The 21,273-nt window shown below is 47.0% G+C and overlaps 1 protein-coding gene across 3 annotated transcripts in view; it reads left to right on the top strand.

Moving 5' to 3' along the window:
* LOC142902283 (carbohydrate sulfotransferase 8-like) overlaps nucleotides 1-12,496 on the top strand; it is a 146,316-nt gene extending 133,820 nt beyond the window's left edge. For 2 of the 3 annotated variants that reach the window (XM_076047208.1, XM_076047223.1), the window contains 2 exons: nucleotides 6,516-6,553; nucleotides 8,654-10,055. In XM_076047208.1, the coding sequence (XP_075903323.1) occupies nucleotides 6,516-6,553; nucleotides 8,654-9,793 (1,178 nt within the window). In that variant the 3' untranslated portion in view covers nucleotides 9,794-10,055. Of the gene's footprint in view, nucleotides 1-6,515; nucleotides 6,554-8,653; nucleotides 10,056-12,336 lie in introns of those variants that run through there. The other variant, XM_076047216.1, reaches the window with a different exon arrangement.
* Nucleotides 12,497-21,273: the final 8,777 nt, after the last annotated feature.

Raw genomic sequence — 21,273 nt, 5'->3', positions numbered from 1 at the left:
CTGTGTTGCCTCCCTCACCCTGAGGTCAGACTGAAGGGAGCGTTTCGTTGTTGTAGCCTTGACGAGTGAATTTAATTTGCTTATTAAAAGAATGAATTATTTGAACAGATATTCACTCCACGTTGCACAACACGTCTGACTGGGTGATTTATGATGGGTCCCTGACAGTTCCTGTCATAACAATAGGTAATCAATAAAGCCTATAAAGTATTCTGAGCATTATGTGTAATACTTAACGTACATGACAGGCACACACTTTCATTTCAACACTTCTTCACCAACGGTCCGATGCAGTGGGGCCGATTCTGGCTGAGTTAGCGGTAGAGCTGGTCGTCCGGGGACCAAAGGGTCAGCGGTTCCAATCCCAACTTGGTCAAAGTGTCCTTGGGCAAGAGGCCTCACGCTACATTGGTCCCACTAGGCCTTGTTGTCGCCCGTCGGTGTGTGTGTGTGTGCATGAGTTGCTGAAAGGTTGGTTCTGTGAAGTGCTTTGGGGAACCGTAAAGGTGCATTTGCTCACCAATTAACAAGCTTTTCTAATGACAGCAACGACTTGCTAGCGAGAGAGTTTATGCCTGTTTACACTCTACTCATTAATGTCTTTTAATGAGGAAAACAACATTTACTGTTAGCTTCAATCACTGGGCTGCAGCCCAGAGTTTCTTCCAGTCTGTATGGCCGCTCTTCGGTTATCTTTTTTCATTGTGCATTAGAATTTCATTGTTGCACTGGGACAATGAAATGTAACCCAATGTAAACACGTTTTTCTGTCCCTCCCAACACCAGTCCAGATAGCATGCTGGCATGTTGATAAAGCAATACTTGAGAATAGAAGATAAAAAAAAAAAAAAAGAGAATGGAAATGGAAATGTGAAGAGAAGTAAAACGCCAGGCTTTCAAGGCATAGTTTTATTTCTCTGGGAGGTTAAACCTCAGACTTTCCTGGTTTGTTATAGTGACATCACGCTTAGCAATTCTAGTTTTTTTTTTTAAAAGAAACTTAGGGATGGGGGGAGGGGGGATCTACTGTATCCAAACTGCCCGCAGACTTCTAGCCTTTAATTTAGCAGGCAGCCGGAGACACAACTTCAAATGAATGCTAATGCTGCTGTGTGTCTGCAGAATGTGTAAATAAAGCAGCGTTTACTGCGGTGCACGTTATCGACTTTAAAGGTGGTGATACGGGCTGGTGTCTGGCTCGTTTTCACACCTCAACCCTGCAGAGGGAGAAGTCATTTCTGCAGGTTCAAAGTGTGCGGAGGAAAATGACTTGTGCGTGTATGTGACTTATATCGCCGGAATATATAATGTATCGTTTGAGTCATTGACGATGCATTAATGCAAAAGCATTCCAAAGCCATATTTTGTGGAATAGGAAGAGCATGTTCTGGCAACTGCTGAGGTAATACAGTGGCAAAGCTGCCGGGGCTTCACAACAAACAGGATGAAACTGCCTGAAATAGAAAGGACATTATTTGAGGCTGCCCTTCAGAAGCTCACCATTAACCCCAGTGTCTAAGTTCAGCTGGCATTATGCTCCCCTCCCTCCCCTCTGGGCAGCTGTCCACAAAAACTAAATTGACCACTATTGCTGGATGCTAGGCTGGAGATTGCAGACTGTTATCGGTTTTACTAAAACTAGGCCTGGACCTTCATGGCGAGACTAACTATGGCACAAATAGAATCAAAGCGTTAAAAAAAAAAGTATGGCAATAAAAAACCGGCGATGGAAAAAGCTAAACTTGGAGAAACCTCTCAAAGGTTTTGACGCTCTCGTGAGGTGGTTTTTCACACGTATCCACATAGAGGAATGTCGCAAAAGTGTCATGGAAACGCTTTTTTCCCATTTACACGTCAGTGGACGAGACGTATGGGGTCACATGACCAGTTCTCTGACCAGTGAAAATGGCGCGTTATGATTGGATGGAGGAGAAGACAGAATATTTTTTTCCAGTCATCAAAGAGAAAACCATTCAAAAGCAAACATAAATCTCGTCCCGCGAGATTTGACGATAATTACAGCTTCTGCTCTTCACACCATTCAATGGAAACATCTGCATTTTTGAAATTTTAGAAATATCGCTTTTATTTTTTGCGATGGACTGTGATGGAAACGCGGCTACTGTGCCAGTTGATGAAGTGTTGCTAACGAGACGCATCCCAGGCCAGGCCGCGTCCTACGTTTCCTATCAGCCTGTGGATGGCGCCACGTCTCGGAGGAGGAATCCATTTCTTCCTGTTCTGCTGGTTCCTTTCTGCCGCTGTCGTTTCCAGGAGAGCCTCAGTGATGGGGATCAAAGATGAGCCGGTGATTCATTCTTGGCCAGACACTGCGCTCTGAGGTGTGAACACTGAAGGAAGCCCAATCGCCCGCCAAGTCTCCCTTCACGACAAAAGCCAGCCGACAGATGATGACAATGAGACAAAAACATTTGGAGGCTCCATATTTGGTCTTTGGGGAGCTCCTGCAAAAAAAACACTTGTATCCAGATTTGCTGATTGCTCGCTCCTCACCTCCTACCCCCCCGAACCCCCCACCCCTCCCTCCGACAGCTGCTCCCACCCTCCCAGGCCCGGGCCCGTGGAGATTTTCACCACCGTCTCAAACATCGTTTTATCTCTTAGCACAACAAGTTAAAACATCAATGGAGCGGAGCTTAAATCCTAACGCCTCTGTTCTCAAGCGTTTCTCCCTCTGATAAAGCACACCGACCACGCCAGAGCGCCGCATTCCCACACGGTGTCAAGTGGAGGAGGAACGCTTGCCTGCGTGCGTGAGTGTGCAGTGTGCAGTGTGTGCAGGTGTGGGTGGTTTGTTGAGCGAGAGCTCCGAGTGCAGCTGGTGGAGGTCACGGTGACTCAGTGCGTGGAATGACTAATGAGAGGTTTATGACACGCCTCGTCTGGCTCCCAGCGCCCTCCTGCGAGGACTCTGGATGAAACGGGAACCTTGCGAGTCGTCCCAGAAAGCGGCGGGGGTCACAATCCTTCACTTAACAAGCTCATTATTTCACATTGTTTTCGTCCTCTTGCTCCTCCTCGCCGGCGCCGGCCTCGCAGAAAAGGGTGTTTGATGTGTGTCCCTATTAGAAAGTTGTACAAGGGTTTGTGAGAGGGGAGGATGATAATGGATCCGCTAATGATGTGCCACTTGCTTATGGATCCTTGCAGTAACGCCGAGTCCTCTGCATGAATATTCAGAGGCTTCTGTCTCCCAGACAGACAGGTGGTAAAGGAGCTGCTTTAAGGGCTAAAGGAGGACAAGCAATTCTGCCTCCCGGCCACTTTGTTGAATCTGAACGTGTCAAGCGGCCTGCTTCTCATCAGCAAACACTGGATGTCATATTTGTGTGAGTCTACCAGGCAGGCGGGAGATGTTTCGACACCTCGGGTCTGGGTGTACAGGTCATTTCAGTAAGTGAAACTGGGATTTTATATGGATTCATTACACCGAGTAAAACATTTCGAGCTTTTGTTTCTTGTCATTTTTTATGATTATGGTTTACAGACGATGAAAGCCTCAAATTCAGTGTCTGAGAAACTGAAGAGCGATCCAAAGAGGGTGTTTTCAGCACAAACGTCCAGTTTCTGAGAATCTGTTCGTTTCTCTGCACTTTACACTCGGTTGGGCCTCTTTCTGCATGAACTCCCATCTTTCTTTAAACATCTTGATCTTCAAAATAGCAGATGATTGCAGAACTATTTGTGGGGCGAGTGGACTGCAGGGATCTCCGCCGTATTTGCTGAATTCTCAGTGAATTCTCATCAGGATGAACGCTGAACAATTTATCACTGTTTCTCCATGCAGCGGTAAAAAAGAATCGATAGCGTGGTTGTGGTGAGTGGAATTGACTGGGTGTGAAATTGTTAATCAAACAGCAACTATTAGCCTCAACCAAACTGCAGAGATAAATGATGTTTACAAATCCCCCTGAAATCTGACTTCCCCTCTTGGAGTCAAAGTGAAGCACAATTGAACGTAGCCCGGGCTCGCAGCTCCCAGTGTTCCACGGCCCGGCATTCTCTGCACAGTTTGTTCCAGATTTTTAAGGCCCCATTTATCCAGTCAAATCAATTCATGTCAGATTCATTTTCAAAGCACCCTTTTGTCAGCGGCGAGCAGGGCGGCTGGGTGTCTCGTGCGCTCAGTTTGACGCCTCGGGCTTGAATCTAATTTGTCCTTTTTTTGGGTTGTTTTTTTTATTTTTCTCAGCGTCTGAATAAGAATGCATGAAGAACAGTAAAATATCCAGAAGGGTAATGTAAATGTAATGCTGGAAAAACATATATGCATCTTTTTTTTTTTTTTGATAGCCCATCAGGGCTTTCTGCAAAATAAGAGTTTTATTTTTTTTTAAATATATTTGCAGTCGACAGTCTTGCCATCAACAGCTGTGGCCAACTGGTAACGGTGTCCAGACAAAACACCTCCCCCGGAAGAAAGCAATTAAACCTTTGGAAATCCTGGTGGCCCTCTTGATGGTGCCTTCACGATCGATGAGTGGCGGCGTGTTTTGACAAGCTGCTCCGGGTCTACAGGGGACCAGTTCACTGGGAGGCCAGAGCTATTGTTGGTCCTACTCATGTCCACCCGCCGCTGCTGCAATAAATATTAATAGGTGTCATGTGACGAGATTAGAAAAATCTTCCTCCTCCTCCTCTGTGTTTTGTTTTCCTGGACTTTGTGGCCTAGTTTGCCCTCTTCCTCCGCTGTCCCATTTAAAAAAAGAATGAAAGCGCAGTGGAGACTGTGGGCGCAGGGCCAGGCGGCAGCCAGGAGATCCCGACACATCCTAATCTGGAACAACATCACTGCGCCCCGACAAGGCTCCTTTAAGTGCCAGATAGGGATTCACAGATCTCATCACTTAGGGAAGGTTGTGGCCTGCATCTCCAGCTCTGCCCCCCTGCCCCCCTCCTCCACCATCACCACCACCACCACCACCAACCCGCTGCCCGTGTGCAGGTTCCGATCACTTCCAGCCCCAAATTGGAAGTGACAGGCCACTCAAGCAGAGGTGTCTTCCCTCCCCTCCATCAGCGGCCGTGCAGCCTCTACGCTGGGCTGTCAGCCTGATTATATGTCAGCGGAGGAGGGAGGGATGGAGATGTCCGGCTGGAGACAGAGCGCTAAACACGTCGTCTGTCCTGCTGCTGCATGTCTGCTGGTGCACGTAGCAGCACCGTGTCCCCAAGGCTGCCACCGCAAAACCAATCTGTACGTCTCCATCACTCTCCTGCCGTCGCCTCCACACATCCAGCCGACAGCCTCCTCTCCTCTCCTCTCCTCACCTCTCTTCTCTTCTCTTCTTTTCTCCTCTCCTCACCTCGCCTCTCCTCTCCTCTCCTCTCCTCTCCTCTCCTCTCCTCTTCTCTTCTCTTCTCTTCTCTTCTTCTCTCCTCTCCTCTCCTCTCCTCTCTTCTCCTCTTCTCTCCTCTACTCCCATCTCCTCTTGTCTCCTCTCCTCTCCTCTCTTCTCCTCTTGTCTCCTCTCCCTGAGATTTCCATGCTTACGTCCTGCACGTCCATCTTGCCAAACTGCCGCTAGAAACAATTTTTGGTTGGTCTCAGAATCCGCAAACCCGTCGGCTACCTTTTGAATGTGACATCAGCTTATCGGAAGCTGCCCCTGAAAAAACTATGGAAAGGAAGAAGGCACAGAAGCAGCCGCTGCTAAGGAGACCTTCATTGATGCTGCGTCAGTGACACTGTTTATAATAATGCAGTGGTCAATTTCAATGACAAGAGGGTTTGTGTGTGTGGCCGCGTGCATGTGTGCATGTTTGTGTTGTTCTCTGGCTGCTGTGTGGACAACCAGTGGCACAATCATCTCCAAGTCACCAGCCCTCCCTGCTCCTGCTCCTCCAACACATTTTCAGTGAGCAACACGAGGCCCGACTGTCCCACTGCATGACTTCACTCTTCAATAAAACATCCACATTTAAAATTCCACAAGGGGCAAAACAATGCAAAAGAAATCCAGAGAGTGACGTAATCTGCCGGCTGTATTGTGTATTCACTTCATGACTTCATCCCCTTTAAGTGCCATAAGTGTCATAGAAAGTTTGTCCAGACTTATTTCATTTTACAATTTACAAACGTGGTTATTTTTGTTTGATTTGCGACACATCGTTCTGATCACCTCTCAAACTGCATCCCTTCAGCTTTTTTTTTTGTTCGTTAGTTTTGTGCTATTGTTTTTTATGCTTTTCTGGACCTGTATATTTCTCTTCTATCCATGTGGTTTTTGCCCTACTCTGGATTTCCTCCCCTCATCCTCATCCTGGGTACACAACTCATTTCCCAAATGTTCCTGCTTGTGGCAGCTGAGTCCAGACTGCAGCCAGCAGTCCCCTCTGTGCGGCCCAGTTGATGACTGCTGGGGTTTTAAGTGGTCGACTTGCAAAATGATCTGAGCCTCATGTGCACCAGCAGGGCTCCTGCTTCTCTTATTAAACACATGCAGTTGACTCTGGTGCTAATTTCCATGTTTATTCTCTTCTTTCCTCCGCAGGCGTGAAGGTTGGAAGCACTCCATGGCAGTCTGGAGAGGTATGGACGACGTTTCCTTCATTTCTCCCTGACCAGCTGCACACAACTTGCTCCCAACTGTTATCCGATGTGTCGGGGGGGGTGGGATGGGAGGGGAGGGGGGCCGGGGGGGGCGAAGTGACTGTCAGTCTTGTTCCTTTCAGCACATGTGATAGTATCTGTGTGGAGAAGCTGGCCTCACACTGTGCCACTCAGCCACACAGACTGCTGCTGAGCGAGCGGTCCAAGGCAGTTCAGCTTCCTCTAATAGAGTTCAGTTCGTTGATTGGCCTTCACCCGCAGTGGAAAATTACTACTTTCAACCATGAGATCAACTAAAGTTGAACTGAGAGCTAACAGTTTATATCGATACTAAAAGCCAGGTGGTTGTTTTTGTTAGTGTTCTTCTCAGTAATTAATAAAGCCATAATAACTTGAATTTGGTTCAATGAAACACTTGAAAGCTGTTGTTCCATTGCGGCTGTAAACTAAAGACGCGTTAACACTTCCCAGAAGCTTTAGAAAATTAGTAACGCCACATATGCAGAAACGTTTCAGCATCTTTTCAAACGATGATGTATCAGAATGGCTCATAGCCAACGGAGGGGATGAGATACAGCCATAATAAACACATTAGCAATGTATTGCGCATAAGTAAGTCCATTTTGCGAAACTTTGAGCAGCGACTGTTTAATCCTGACTTATAGCTTCAGACTGTGAACATAAATCACCGCTGCTCTGCAACTCAAACACTCCGCTGGGGGAGCAAACAGCAAAACAAGGCTCCAAGTCAAGCAATTAGTTCAATGTTATTTTGCAAACCATGATTTGTGTGTGTGTGTGTGTGTGTGTGTGTGTGTGTGTGTGTGTGTGTGTGTGTGTTTCACTGCCGTCTAAATAGTTTTAGGACTAATAACACAGAAAGGATTAACACTCATTATTGACTGTGTTGGTGTAAACAGGCTGTCGCTATTAAGCACATGCAAGATTCAGGCAAAGTGACGACGAGTGAACTCTTGTTTGGCCCTGTTGCTGTGGGCCATGCGGCTCTGACTGGCTCACTGGCTCACTGGCTGGCACTGGCGGGGTCACTGCGTCTCTTCCTGTCCGCTACCTCCACTTGCTCTGAGTTGCGCCGTCATGGCCAATACCACTGGCAGACTTACATCAGTGAGAACTCCGGGGAACGTGATGTCTGCCGCATTAGCCGCTGCCCTGCACATTAAAGAGACAGCGGGGAGCCGCTCCTCCCGCCCCTCCCCCCCTGCAGATGTCCCATCACATGAAAGTACGCGGCCATTCAAGTCAGTCGGGGGATTAGCTGAGATTCATGAGGCTCTCATCACCTTGTCTGTTGTAAAATTAGAATTAGACATCCAGTCCATTGGCTTTACGACGCCATTAGAGCATTTAATTGAAATAAAATGTCAGAATGCATGAATGCCCCGGGCTTCAGATGATGCTAACAAGCCAGTAGATGTTTCTAATTTAGATTCTGTCATCATGTGTTTATAAGACATTTATAAGATGTTACAGCTCACTTTATTGTTAGGTCAAGGTTGGCGCTGGGCAGTGCGACACTCGCGTGACACAGAGTTAGACCTTCGCCAAAGGTGCGGTGAAACACCACCATCGTGTGGCCGTGGTGTGTACTGCAGCTCCAAGGAAATGGCTCAAACTGAGCGCTCGCTAAATAAAGAGCATCTACTTCACCTTCTTGAGCGTTTAACAACATTGTAGTCTGCAGTACCAGTCAATAGTGTGGACCAAACCTATGAATTTAATGTCTTTTCTGTCATTCTCATGACCATTGGCATTGCAGTTTCTCACTGAAGGCATCAAAAAGACGTATACACACACATGGAAGTATGTAGGAAACAATAAAAGTGTCAAATAACTCAAAGGTGTTTTGTATTTAAATTCTTCCAAAGCCACCTTTTTAATTAGTTATTTAACGTGTTTTTCTATCTTGCTCATATATTTGATGTCTTCAGTATCTACCTGCAGTGTAGAAAGTTGTAAAGATTTAAAAAAAAAAATAATAATAATAATAACATTTACCTGAGACTGTGTGTCCAAGCGTTTCTCTGGCCTAATGTCTGCACTGTTGTTGTTTTGTAGATGTTCTGGATGCAGGACAGAGGCAGAGGCAAACCTGACACTAAACAGGAGCACGGAGCAGCGGAGGAGCAGGCAGTGGAGGAGCAGCAGCAGCAGCGGAGGAGCAACCGCAGGACCTCCGGCCTCATCCCTCCCATGCAGTTCCCACACTTTGAGGAGAGCAGACAGACGGCCAGCACCGCCTCTTTGGAGCAGGACGCAGGCTCCAATCACGTCTCCAAGCACTCCACGCACTCCAAACCGCAAAAAAAGAGCCCGTCCCTCAAACACAGCAACAATAACGCGTCCGTGTCCTCCTCGTCCCGCTCGCTGCCCCTCCAGATCCTGGAGGCGCGGCGCAATCTGATGAAAGAGATCTGCGCCAAGTACAAGGGCAGCATCTCGCGCACCGTCACCCGCCACCACGTGCAGAATCTCTACGTGGAGGACAAGTACAAGATGCTGTACTGCCAGGTGCCCAAGGTGGGCTGCTCCAACTGGAAGAGGACCCTGATGGTGCTGGCGGGCCAGGCCGCCAACGCCAGCAGCATCAAACACAGCACCGTCCACTACGGCAAACATCTCAAGACGCTGGACAGCTTCGACTGTCAGGGGATCATGCACCGGCTGGAGACCTACACCAAGGTCATGTTCGTCCGCGAGCCCTTGGAGAGGATGGTGTCGGCGTTCAGGGACAAGTTTGAAAATCCCAACCACCACTACCACTCGCTGTTCGGGAGGTCCATCATCTCCAAGTACAGGGCCAACGCGTCGCAGGAAGCCCTGCTGACAGGCAGCGGGGTGACCTTCAAGGAGTTTGTCCAGTACCTGCTGGACGTGCACAGGCCCATCGGGATGGACATCCACTGGGAGCAGATGAACCAGCTGTGCAACCCCTGTCTCATAGACTACGACTTCATCGGCAAGTTCGAGAACATGGAGGAGGAGTCCAACGTTGTCCTGCGATTGTCGGGGGCGCCAGCCAACATCACGCTGCCTAATTTCAAAGACAGGAACCCGACGGACGCGAGGACCTCAACGGAGGTCACGCAGAAGTACTTCTCCCAGGTCAGCTTGCAGGAGAGGCAGCGAATCTACGACTTTTACTACATGGACTACCTGATGTTCAACTACTCCAAGCCTTTTAAAGATTTATATTAACTGACTCGGACCCCTCAAGAGGGATTTGATTCACACTTCACATTCCACCGCGTCTACATCCTCCATCCTATAAAATATATATTAACATTTAATTAAAAAGAAAAAAAAAAAAAAAAAAAAAAAAGAAGCTCACCCACATGGATCTTTACAGCGAAGCCAAGCGATCTCAAACCAAAATTTCCTCTGCGTTTCACAACAGCTGCTTTCTATGAAAGAGGATTAGGGCCACAAAGAGAGAAAAAATATTACAGGTAGGAGATTTTTATTTCGTGAATACAATCAAAATTTCACGAATAATTTGGTGTTAAAAAGACAAAAAATTTGTAAATAAAGTCAGAATTTTACGAATGAAAATTTCATGGATAAAGTTGAGGCAAATAAAGTGGAAACTGGCGAGTAGACTGGATAGATGGTGGATTAATAACCCAGTTACCCACAGTTAAGAGCAAACTGCTGAGAACAGGTGTATGTCACTAGGTTCACCCACAGTCACCAGGTTCACTGGCCAATAACAGAAGTTAGTTGCAAAATTTCTCATTTTGTTTTCTCGAAATGTCATCTTTTTTACGTCCACTTCATTCTGGAAATTCCCACTTTCATCTCAAAATTCCAACTCTATTCCCTTCTTGTGGCCCTAATCCTCTTCCGTAGCTTTTCTTACCGATGCATTTGCCCACATGATCATAGTCTCTGGACCGCTCTGAGATTTCATGTGATTCCATCTCACGTGGCGCTCCAATGCAAGACGCTTCTCCTCCTCTGCCACTTGTGGAGGGAAGGCATCAGAATTCGCAATGGCTACGCCTCCGAAGGAACCGTCGTCGCCGCCGGCCGACAGGCTTTCAAATCCCGTCCTCGCCCAGAGTCAAATAGCACTTGCAAACTGCTCTTTGCTTTGGCTTCAAGTCGCATCTTTAATTAGGCCTGGGTTTACATGGACGAGGCCGTCCACGCAACGACGGCACGACGACGCAGGCGATACAAGTTCTGCTCCAGAGTCAACATGCTGCATCGCGGTGCGTTCGAGTGCCACGCGTTATTTTGCATTTACTATTTGACTCACGGGCAGGTAATGCTTCAGCATACCTCTGCATCGGTGCATACTAATACAAGTGTCTCATACAAACGGTTCTACTGAACATGAAGGTTTTAACGTGCGTCGAGTGTCTCCAGCTTAAAAAAAAAAAAAGAAAAGAAAAGAGAAGAGGGAGAAATGAGAAGCAGGATGCAGTTACTGTAGCATTTTTGTAACTCTTGACTTTTGTCGGTTGGGTTCCTGTTTTGTTCCAACACTTAAGACGTGCCGTCGGTCACTCCTCCTATTTACTCAGTGTGTTTTAAATAAGACCTTTTATGACTTGCAGGGTACAAAGTGTTGCTGCCAATGTCACTTGACGTCCTGTCAGTCGCCGCGTGGACCGACCCCGCCTTCCTTCCCGTCCTCTCCGGTTCCTTCTTTTCTCGCCGCGTCTCTCAACCCAATGGGCTAAAAACACTTTTCAAACGTGATCGGGACACTATGATGTTTTAATCTTTGATCTTTTGTGTCAAAAGAGAACAGCGCCCCAAGCTTTCTCACCCCCCCCCCCCATTGCACAACTGTCCCTACGAACCTCGCGCCTGTCTCGCTCGCGCTCGTCTGTTGTGCACCCTCAGTGCGAACCCACCACGTCTTCTTCTTCTGCACTTCTAGGCTTTTTACTGACACTACCGTGTAAAATTGTACAACGGGCATTCAGATAATTCTATGTTTATATGTATTTCTAAAGTATATAAATATATTCTGTGCTTCTCGTCGAAGAAAAAGATGCATTTTAATCCAGTGTCATTGTGCTCATCGGGTGTTGTGTAACCGGACAAGTCGTTTCCTCAAAGGAAAAGTTACCAGCGGAGAAATTCCATGCGGCGTGAGGACTGCAGGACAGTTGTGGTTCCATCAAACACGCACACACACACACACACACACACACACACACACACACACACGCACACACACAGTTAATTGACAACTTCATTTAAAGCATAAACCGTTTCCACCTCGAGGTGTTTTTAATGAAAATGGATACGTGGAATTTTAAAAATTTTGGAAAAAAAACTGTTTTACTTCTACCTTTTCTCAACATGATGATAAATGACCCTGTACAGATGAGCTGCACATCACTTTGTTACTCATTGTGCTCAAGTGTGTGGGTGTGTGTGAGCGTGCGTGTGTGCGTGTGCGTGTGTGTGCGCGTGTGTGTGTGTGTGTTTGTTGGTGTGAAAGGAAGAGAGAGAATGAGGGACAGAGTTGCTTGACGATGCTTTTTTTTTTTTATCCAATACCGTCAAAAAGCTTTGTACATACACACCTTGTTGTTGTGTTCAAAGTAGAATCTGACTGCTGTTTCCCCAACACAGCTTCTGGAGGACACACAGGTCACAACCTTCAACAAGTGCGCACACATGAACTCCTGTACCAACTCTTGCTTTTCATTTCAAAAGGAAGTTTAGCTCAAAGCAACACTGTAACACTCTGTAGTTTTCCTTCCTTTGATCGTTCACAGATTCAAAATCATTTTGCAATTGATTAACTGGTAATGGCGAGATGACACAGCGCCCCCTGTTGGCTCGATGTACGACTCTTGTGAGAAGATACCCGTCCACTTCTATGCTCCGCCCCTGTATCTTCATCCAATTTCCCCCGATGGTCCAGTTGCTTCTTTGCTGCCTGGCTTCGAATAGCTTCGTATCGTCAGACTGGAGGTGTTAGTGTGTGAAAGCCAGGCATGTCTTAGGACGAAGGGGAGGGGGTGGCAGAAAAGTCTTATAAGGGGCCAGCAGGGGGCACTGTGCTGATGGCAGAGATGCAATTATTCCAGTTAGAAATGAAGTATTTCAAAGTGAAAAAAAATAAAATAAAATAAAAGTCCTTTCACATTGAACTTCCATGCAACTGTGAACACAATTAAGAACGTTTGAAGACCAAAACAGCAAAAAATAAATAAAATAAAATAATTTAAAGATCAGGATAAATTTTACAAACACACTTTGGAAGAGCAAAATATTGCATTCACAGCATTTTTCCCCCGAGACACCAACAAAAATGACATGTCACCGCTCTCTTATTCAGCAGCATTTGAATGGGAAATGTACTTGATGTAACGCAGGCCGGCCCAACAGCAAATCCATGCTATTGAAATCTAAACTCACTCAAACCAGCGCTCCAGGTTGTGACTGGCCAGTTCTTCAGCTGAGAGTCTTTCACCGTAATAATAATCGTGTGAACCTTCGTCAGTATCCGTCTGTTGGCTTTTGCAAGTGCAAACCTCTTAACCCTTTGTTTAGATTGCGCTCAGACTGAGTAGGTAAAGCCGAGCTCGGACCAGAACCGCTTCTTGCGTTTATTAGAAGTATTACTCTTGCAAACACTGGGTCCCCCCCCCACCCACTCCAATCCACCGGTATTAAAGTTTTTTTTTTTTTTGGTTGGTGGGTGTGTGGACATAAATCAGCAGCGTAAATTCCAGTGAAAAAGTGAATGTATAACTGTTTGTCGTTGGTGCAGAAGTGTATAAAATCTGATCTTAAGCCCTTTGCCTTATTTTACACTGCCAATTAAATGGTGTATTTCAGGAAGACATTCTTCAGGTGGTTGTATTTCTGGCTGGTGGATGTCTACTAATAAACTCTCCTTAGCATTTTCATCGTTTCTTGTATTTTTCTTGCAGTCATTTATATATTTCCCAGGTCCGACGTGTCGACGGAACTCTTTGAAGGACGCTATGGAGCAAAAGGTACCATTTTTGTTTTCTCTCTCTCTTTCTTTTTCTTTTTCTTTGCTGATTATAAATGTCTTGCTATTACTTTAGTTTGGCATGTCCGCATGACTTTGACGTGTACACATTGTCAAGCTGATACTGATGAGGGGTTAAAAATATTAAACATTTGGGATTGAACAAAAATGAAACTTAGCTGTCATGTGCATGAGACAAAATTAACACAAAAAAAAAAAAGACCCCAAAGAAAGAGGGCCAGGCAGAGGGCCATACATCTTGAGACTGTCACTTTGACAAATATCGTGTATACCTGACATGAGTGAGTTACAAGGAAAATATATCAGGGTGCCACCCGAGTCACTAAGATTGATCCTGTGAAGCCCACCGATGCATTCATCAGGTGCAGTCAGCGGCTGTTACAACGTGTCAGTAAAATGCCAAACCTGCTGATGGAGCAACACAGTTGTTGCAGCCAATGGCTCTCACCCATCAAACAGATAAATGGCAGCCTGTGGGAGAAGTGTGTTATTTCTGTCGTTACTGTGCGCCGTGAGAGGAGGACCAGACCTCCTGCCTTCTCATGCCTCCCTCTTCAGAGGCTTCTTGGGGAGACACACACACACACACACACACACACACACACACACACACAGTGGTGTGTTCCAGCCCGACTCCATGAGGACCAAGTCCCACGGGTTGGGACTGTTTATAGCTCCTCGCTGCCATCTTGCACCACCAGGTTCCTAAGGAAGCCTGGTGTGGACAATCCAGGTCGCCTGACAACTCAATTTCACAAAGGGGTTTGGCTGCTCGCATCTTCAAATAAACCAACAAAGAAGAAGAAGGTGGACGAGGTCTCCACTAGCTCCGCCCCTGTCCTCAAATGATGTTGTTTGTAATTGCTTTTTGTCAGCAACAAGACTTACGTTTCCTAATTATGTTATTTTTGTAACACTTTGGATCGTGGTTATTTTCATAGCACTGACTATTGGCTTAAGTGTGGTTAAAGTTGTGTGCATGTTGAGCTTCAGATGACTGCGCACAGCACGAGGTTGGAAGTTGGGCCTGTTTCCCAGAGGGAGGCAGGGACTCAAACTGCGCTGCTAAGTGACTAAAATCAAAACACGTCATTTGTAGATCTGAACGCCTCTTGAACAGCGATTCAGCTGTGGAGGCGTCTGCTTCGTGTCCGCACTGTAATTTGATCAGAGGAGGCGCCATGTGTTGGCTGAACAGCAGCTGGTTTGTGGCAAAGTAAACGAAGAGAAACGCAACAATCTGTCACAGGTGTGTATTTCTGTCACCCTTCTGCAGTTTGCTGCTTGAAAATGACGCCGTTTCAATGAGAACAAATGGCTCGGCCATTGCCTTGCTGTGCTGGGCTGTTTGTGTGCGTTGCATTGTACACGCGTGTGTGACAGATGAATATTGCAGTGCGAATTGATCGCTCGGTAGAGCCGGAGATTTGATTAAATGCTGAAGGCAGATTTCCGCAAACAGCTCTTGAGTGGGGGCTTGGTACCGTTAGAGCTGTGAAGACACCAAAAGCCTTCCACTTACCTCATTAGTGTGCACGGAAGGGTGAAAAGTCCTGACGTGCTTTTGAAAGGGAACGTGCGAGTTCATCTGCTGAAGGGCCCAAAGGAAGACGCTTCCGGGGGAGGCAACCACCAGGCTTCCCAAAGTGAGAAGCAACCTCGCCTTGGATGGTGAACAGAGACTTGGCTCCATTTTTTCTTTGAGTCCCATTATGATGTTATGAAAGCTCCCCTCAGCTCGTCTCCCCGTTTGCCTCCCAGCCAGCCAGCGTTCACGTGTTTGATGACAGGGTTCTGCTCGTTCTCTGAAAATGGAGCTATCCATCTATCTATCTATCTATCTATCATCTATCTATCCATCTATACACAGCAGAATTAGTTCCATCCCCTCGTTTACTCGGGCCAACATCAGTTTTGCTTGTTGATCTCTTGGTTCCTTTGGGACGACATCTCAGATGTTCCCCTTCACTCTGAACACAAAACTTCTCACACTGAGTTGCGCACGCCATGTTAAATCACACACACACACACACACACACACACACACACGCGCACACACACACACACACACACACGCACCCACCTTCACTTGAGATCCTTGTTTGATCTGGCTGCTGTGCAGACACTCATTGAGCAGCAGAAGCGCCTCCTCAGTGATACAAACCTCATTAAAATGATTTGCCACGGCTCCGTCGCTAATCAAGCAAAGCAAAATGACAAGTGGGAAATAATTTTGAAAGGGTGTGTGTGTGTGTGTGTGTGTGTGTGTGTGTGTGTGTGGTGGGGGGCGTAGGAGGTGGGGAGGGGTCTCCCATCCCAGTCGAATATGCCAAGCATCTCGTTTTTTATTTTCTTTCTTTCTTTCTTTCTTTCTTTTTATCAAGCAGCCCTTTCAATCAACACCAGGCCAGTCTGGAAGCCAAACACTAATTCATGATTTGCAAGGTTGAGTAGCAGTGAAATGCAGTGAGGCTTTTAATACCACTGACTTTCTGTTTAGCCTTCGCAGCTTTTTCCTCCAAAATGTACAAATACATCCCATGCTGGAGTTGGATACCGTTTAAATCCCCAGGAGGAACATAAAGTCAACTCCTCTTTAACAGGAAAATGTCCTCTATGACCACTTGATGGCAGCACTGCACCTGATATCTTACAAATATCCAAGAGTAATGTTGTTCTTGCTGGTTAGTTTTCCCCTGAACAAAGCCCAGGCAGCGCTGTCGTGCACGGTGGAGGTATGTCTGGAGCAATAATGTGTACTTTGGTACCCAATTTGCCTGTACCACCTGTCACGCCTCTGTTTGACACTAAAACAAGCCATGAAGGCGGCTGCGGGTCCGCTAATTAAGCAATACGCTGGCGCTGGCATGAATTATGCAGCAGCTTTAATGAGCTTGAATCAATAAACACAGGATCTATAATGAAGCCAGTCACACAAGCTGCTGTGGGCAAAGTCTTTCTCCAACCTCGGGGCGGAGCCTCCACCAGGACTCCACCACTGCCAGGGGGACAGCTGAGACAGTTAAAGGTGGGCACCTCCACCCTCCAGTTTGCTTTGGATACTCAACCCATCCACTGACACACTCCCTATCGAACGCTGATGGTGGCATAGTGTGGATGTATTTCTAATGCAAGAACACATCGATGGCTGAGGAGAACATCTGGGTGGCGCCGCTGGTGGACAGGAGGAAGGAGGAGATTTCTGAGAGCATGAGAGAAATGCTGAGAGATGTTAGGTTTGTGTCTGTCTGTCTGTGTAAATTGACATAGTCCACGGTATACAGTACATAAACTTAGCTTTAGTGCAGTGGGTGATTGGCAAGAAGTGTTAATTGGCAGTAATGGAACAGCCAAATAGTAAAAAAGTCTGGCCCTTCACTCACACCACAGATTTCTCCAGTACAGATCTGCCATACGGTATCAAACAGCTCTGCCTCGCTGCTGTGCCTTTGACCGGCTTTTATTCTGCTGCTCTTGATTTGAAACAGGCTGGTTCCTAAAGAAAAACCAAGATAACTGTGGACAACATGATGAGCAAGTGAAGTGCATCTAAGATGGAGCTCCAAGGTTGTTGAGCAAATATGGCCAGGGGTGAATTTTAATCTCATCCGTCAGCCCACATCGTAAGAGTAAGGTCAACATATGGTTGACAAGATCAAAGTATGTTCCACCCCTGCTGATACAAGGCTGTTGGTAATCCTGCTCACAAAGCTGAAGCAGAGACGAGACCAGAGTTCCTGCCAACGCTGAGTAGTTGACTAAGAATTCTGTCTTCAAGTTAAAAAGTTTTATGGAGGAAAGTTTTAGCAAGTGAAATGCGTGATGCAGCCAAATCTGCCTGGCGAGTGTTGTTGCTAGTGGACAAATCTACCTTCCACACAAATTAACAATAACCTCACTGGACTGAAGGCCCACTGAGACATTTGTTGTTCACGAAATCTCAAATTGCACCTCTCTGAAGTCACTGGACGTCCAAAGAGGGAAACAAGATCTGGTCCTGTAATGCAGTCAGTCAGTCAGTCAGTCAGTCAGTCAGTCAGTCCTGCACCAGCTGGAAGAGACAGGTTAGAATATGGGACTAAGATGCCGACCACATTGGAAGGATGGTGAACAGTCATTCACAGGATTAACATTAACGAGACAGACTTTTCATCTCCTTTGCTGGAATGAGAACAAGCTTTGTGAGCTCTTGCAGTGCGTTGCAGTCCTCACAACACCTTCCAACACCGAGTGCAGCGTTCCAGCTTTGAAAACAGCAACCCAACCCAACCCAACCCTTGGCTGGGCAAAAAAGTCGCATGACATCACCAGTTCAGTTTGTTTTAACAGAACAGAGCCCACTTGTTCAGACTTTCTGTCTGTGGTTAAAAGGTGCATATTATGAAGATATTATCAGTCTGTGACGTGGCCCTACACAAGATATTCAAAGTCACCTTAAACCTATTATTGTTCCACAAGCTGAGGTGCACTCTTTTATTTTGGCGGCCGTGTCTTCGACTTGATGAGGGAAGTAATCCTCCGAGCGAAACAGCCCGACTGCTGATGAGCTGATCCACCGCCGACATCCTGCTCTCTGTCCTTCTGAGCACAAACGCAGACTCTCCTCCACCTTTTCCAGCAATATGACTTTATCTCTCAAACAGACACATCAGACTACAGGAAAGACATCATTGCTTCCCAGCTGCTGGAACCCCTGCAGTCACAGCTGGGCCTCCATATCAATAACGGTGTGCTTCACATCAAACAATGCATGGAATGCTCAGTTGTAAAAGGTTTTGTATCTTTTGTGGTAACCTCTGATTGGATGAAGAGATCCTCATCCTCTCCATCTCTCCTACAGCCTCTTCCAGCGGAGAAGGGAGCTTTCAGCGACCCTGGACCCTGAACGGCGTCTCGCCGTCGTCAAGCAGCGTGAGTGATGGACGTGACAGAGGAGACACCTGCCCCGAACCACGGCGCTGACAGAGAGCGAGAGGAGAGGCCAGGCGGCGGTGGAGGGAGGAAGGAAGGAGAAGTGCCTGATGGGAGAAACACACAACACGGCAACAAACTTGCAGAGACTATCACTTATAGTGACAGGCCAGGAGGTGGTGTGCTATTAGCAGGCCGCAGGGGCGACCCGAGGCGTGGCCCACCCTGCCCACGATGGATGGCCTCTCTCTCTGGACTAAATTAATACTGGGCGTCTAGTGAATTGCTTTTGGAACAATGTCCTCCTAAGGAGCTAATCAGACAGGAGTTATCTGGAGGCGCCTGTGGGCTGCCCGGGCCGGTCGCAGCGCAGAGGGCAGGTGGCGGCTCTCAGCAATGCATTCCAGAGGAGGGCGCCGTGCGTGGATGAAAGATGGTGAAAGGCGAGGAAGTACATGATCACAAAGGAAGGGCGGCACAGTGGCAAGTTCAAGTTTTTTTTAGTTGCCAACTACGAACAAAGTCTTTTCTCTTCTGGTTCCGCAGCAGCCAGCGACACACTTTTACAAAATAAAAGCACGTACTGCGGCTAACTGGCGATTGATAAATAAATAAATAAGCCGCGGTGGGCTAATCGAAGGAGTGATTGTGCAAAAATAATTCCAGTCCGGCTTCCAGGTTCTTTTTTTATTGACTTTATTCTTTATCACAATGACCTCCGACACTCACCCCACCACAGCAAGCCATCCGAGGCGCACAGGTGAATGTCATTGCATCGCGTTGTGGCTACAACCCCACAGTGACACACACACACCCCCTACCCAGGTGTCAAAGAAGTGCACTCACAAATAGAAATCGGAAAGTCAGTCACGGCTCCTACTTAGTGCGCCATAAAATAATTGGCGGCGTTTATCAATAAATGAGCTAACGAGATAATAACGCGTTAACTTGCCCAGCCCTAGTTATAGTATTTATTTATGTAGCCGTAAAGATGAAAGAGTGCAGATTCCTATTAATGCCATATAATTCCCAGTGGCTCAGGCTGCATCACAGACATTGCACTCTATAACAGCTGTTTCTCTCATTTCTAGGGGACACTTTCACATTCCACAACAACATGACGCTCACAACCTTTGACAAAGGCCATGGTAACTCGGACGATGACTGTGCTCAGCGATACCTTGGAGGATCCTGGTACAATAATTGCCACACGGTGAACCCCAACGGCATGTATGCACCTCATGGCGCCATTGGCCATGAAAATAACCCCATATAATCTGGCTCGCATTTAAAGGTCTGGGATATTCCCCCAAGAATGGCGTCGAGATGTGAATGTAATGAGTAGCAAGACAGAAGCTCGTCACCATTTCTCCTAATACACTCAATAACATGTCAGTCAGCAAATGAAACAAAAAGTTTCATTTGTGTTCCAGTGTTCCATGACAGTCAAAGAAAGCAGGACGCCGTCTCCCTTTGACACACCGCACTTTTAGCTTTGATGCAACCATTAGCCAATAGTGCAGTTTCACATCTATAAATGCAATCTGTCTCAAGTCTCTGTCATGATTTCCAGTACAACCTTCAGACTCATTTCCAGTTTTTAGATAAAATCAGCAGAGATGTGCAGTTCAAGGATGGAAAGTTGATCAGTTCCACATATTGAAAGGAAGCAAAACAGAGACAATTGTCTTTTTTATCTTGACATCGACGTATTTAAACGTAGATCATAGTCATCATACAAATTACAGCCAGCCTTGTTTATATATGTATTTATATATAATATGCTCTTTCTTCCATCCAGTAAGAATCATCTTCCAGCATGTGGCTTTCTTTATGATCAATGAAAAGGCCAGAATCCAGTGTGAATGCTGGTTTCCAGCCAAGTGCTGAAACTGACACGTTGTTGGATCCTGTTGTGTTTAAAAGAGGGCAGCAACAAGGCAGCTGCAGGTCACTCTCATGGAAAATGTATCAGCACGGTTTCAGCGCCACTGATGACATCACAAAGGGCCGATTTCCAGAGTGTCTTTGAAGCGCGCACATCCCAACCAGCAGAGCAAACAAAAAGAATTAGGAATGAGAGGATGATTTTTTTTTTCTTCTTCTTCTTCTTCTTCTTCTTCTTCTTCTTCTTCCTCCATTTCAGCCGAGTTCACTGAGTGGAAACAGATTGCTGTTAGAGAAGGCTTGTAAAGTTTGGATTGGCCGCGACCTTTACACTTGAAAGAATGCTAATAAGCGCTCCGCTACGCAGCGCTTTGTCTCTCTTTTTACATAAAAAGAAAAGTGGAGGGGTGGGGGGGGGGATTCCATTATCCCTCCATGTGGCCTGAGCTTAGATGTTGTTCTCCCACCCACTCTTCCGCCTCCTGTAAAGCAATGAAACGTCAACGACGACTCACAGCGACTGCGCCCACAAGTCCTCGTGTGGCGAGCCTCACTCTCTCAGCGTGTGAAGGCTGGATTTTCACCCAGTGAAGTTGGTGGGATTGCATTTTGTGACCATAAAGTGTCATCAGCCAGCAGCAGCCTCAGTCCCTGTGTGGCAGCAGTGAGCCGCACGGAGCTGCACGGAGCCGCTCGGCCCCCCGGGGGCCCCGGGGCCACGGCCACCGCACCAGCCTCCTCTCCGCTCTCTCCGCTCTCTTCACTCTGGTCTTTCACTCTGTCTCCCTCTTTTTTTTTTGTAACCAGGGTGCGCTGACCCTCGCCCCCGCTCCCCCCCCAGGGCACTGCTGGCTTTCCATAGTGTCAGTGGTGCACTGGGAGGCCCAGC

This window comes from Nelusetta ayraudi, unplaced genomic scaffold (genome assembly GCF_046127955.1).
Source record: "Nelusetta ayraudi isolate G7.1 ecotype Tasmania unplaced genomic scaffold, CSIRO-AGI_Nayr_v1 ptg000005l, whole genome shotgun sequence".
NCBI classification, from domain to species: Eukaryota; Metazoa; Chordata; class Actinopteri; order Tetraodontiformes; family Monacanthidae; genus Nelusetta; species Nelusetta ayraudi.
Note: the sequence above shows the minus strand (reverse complement) of the source record. Positions and strands in the feature narration are given on the sequence as shown.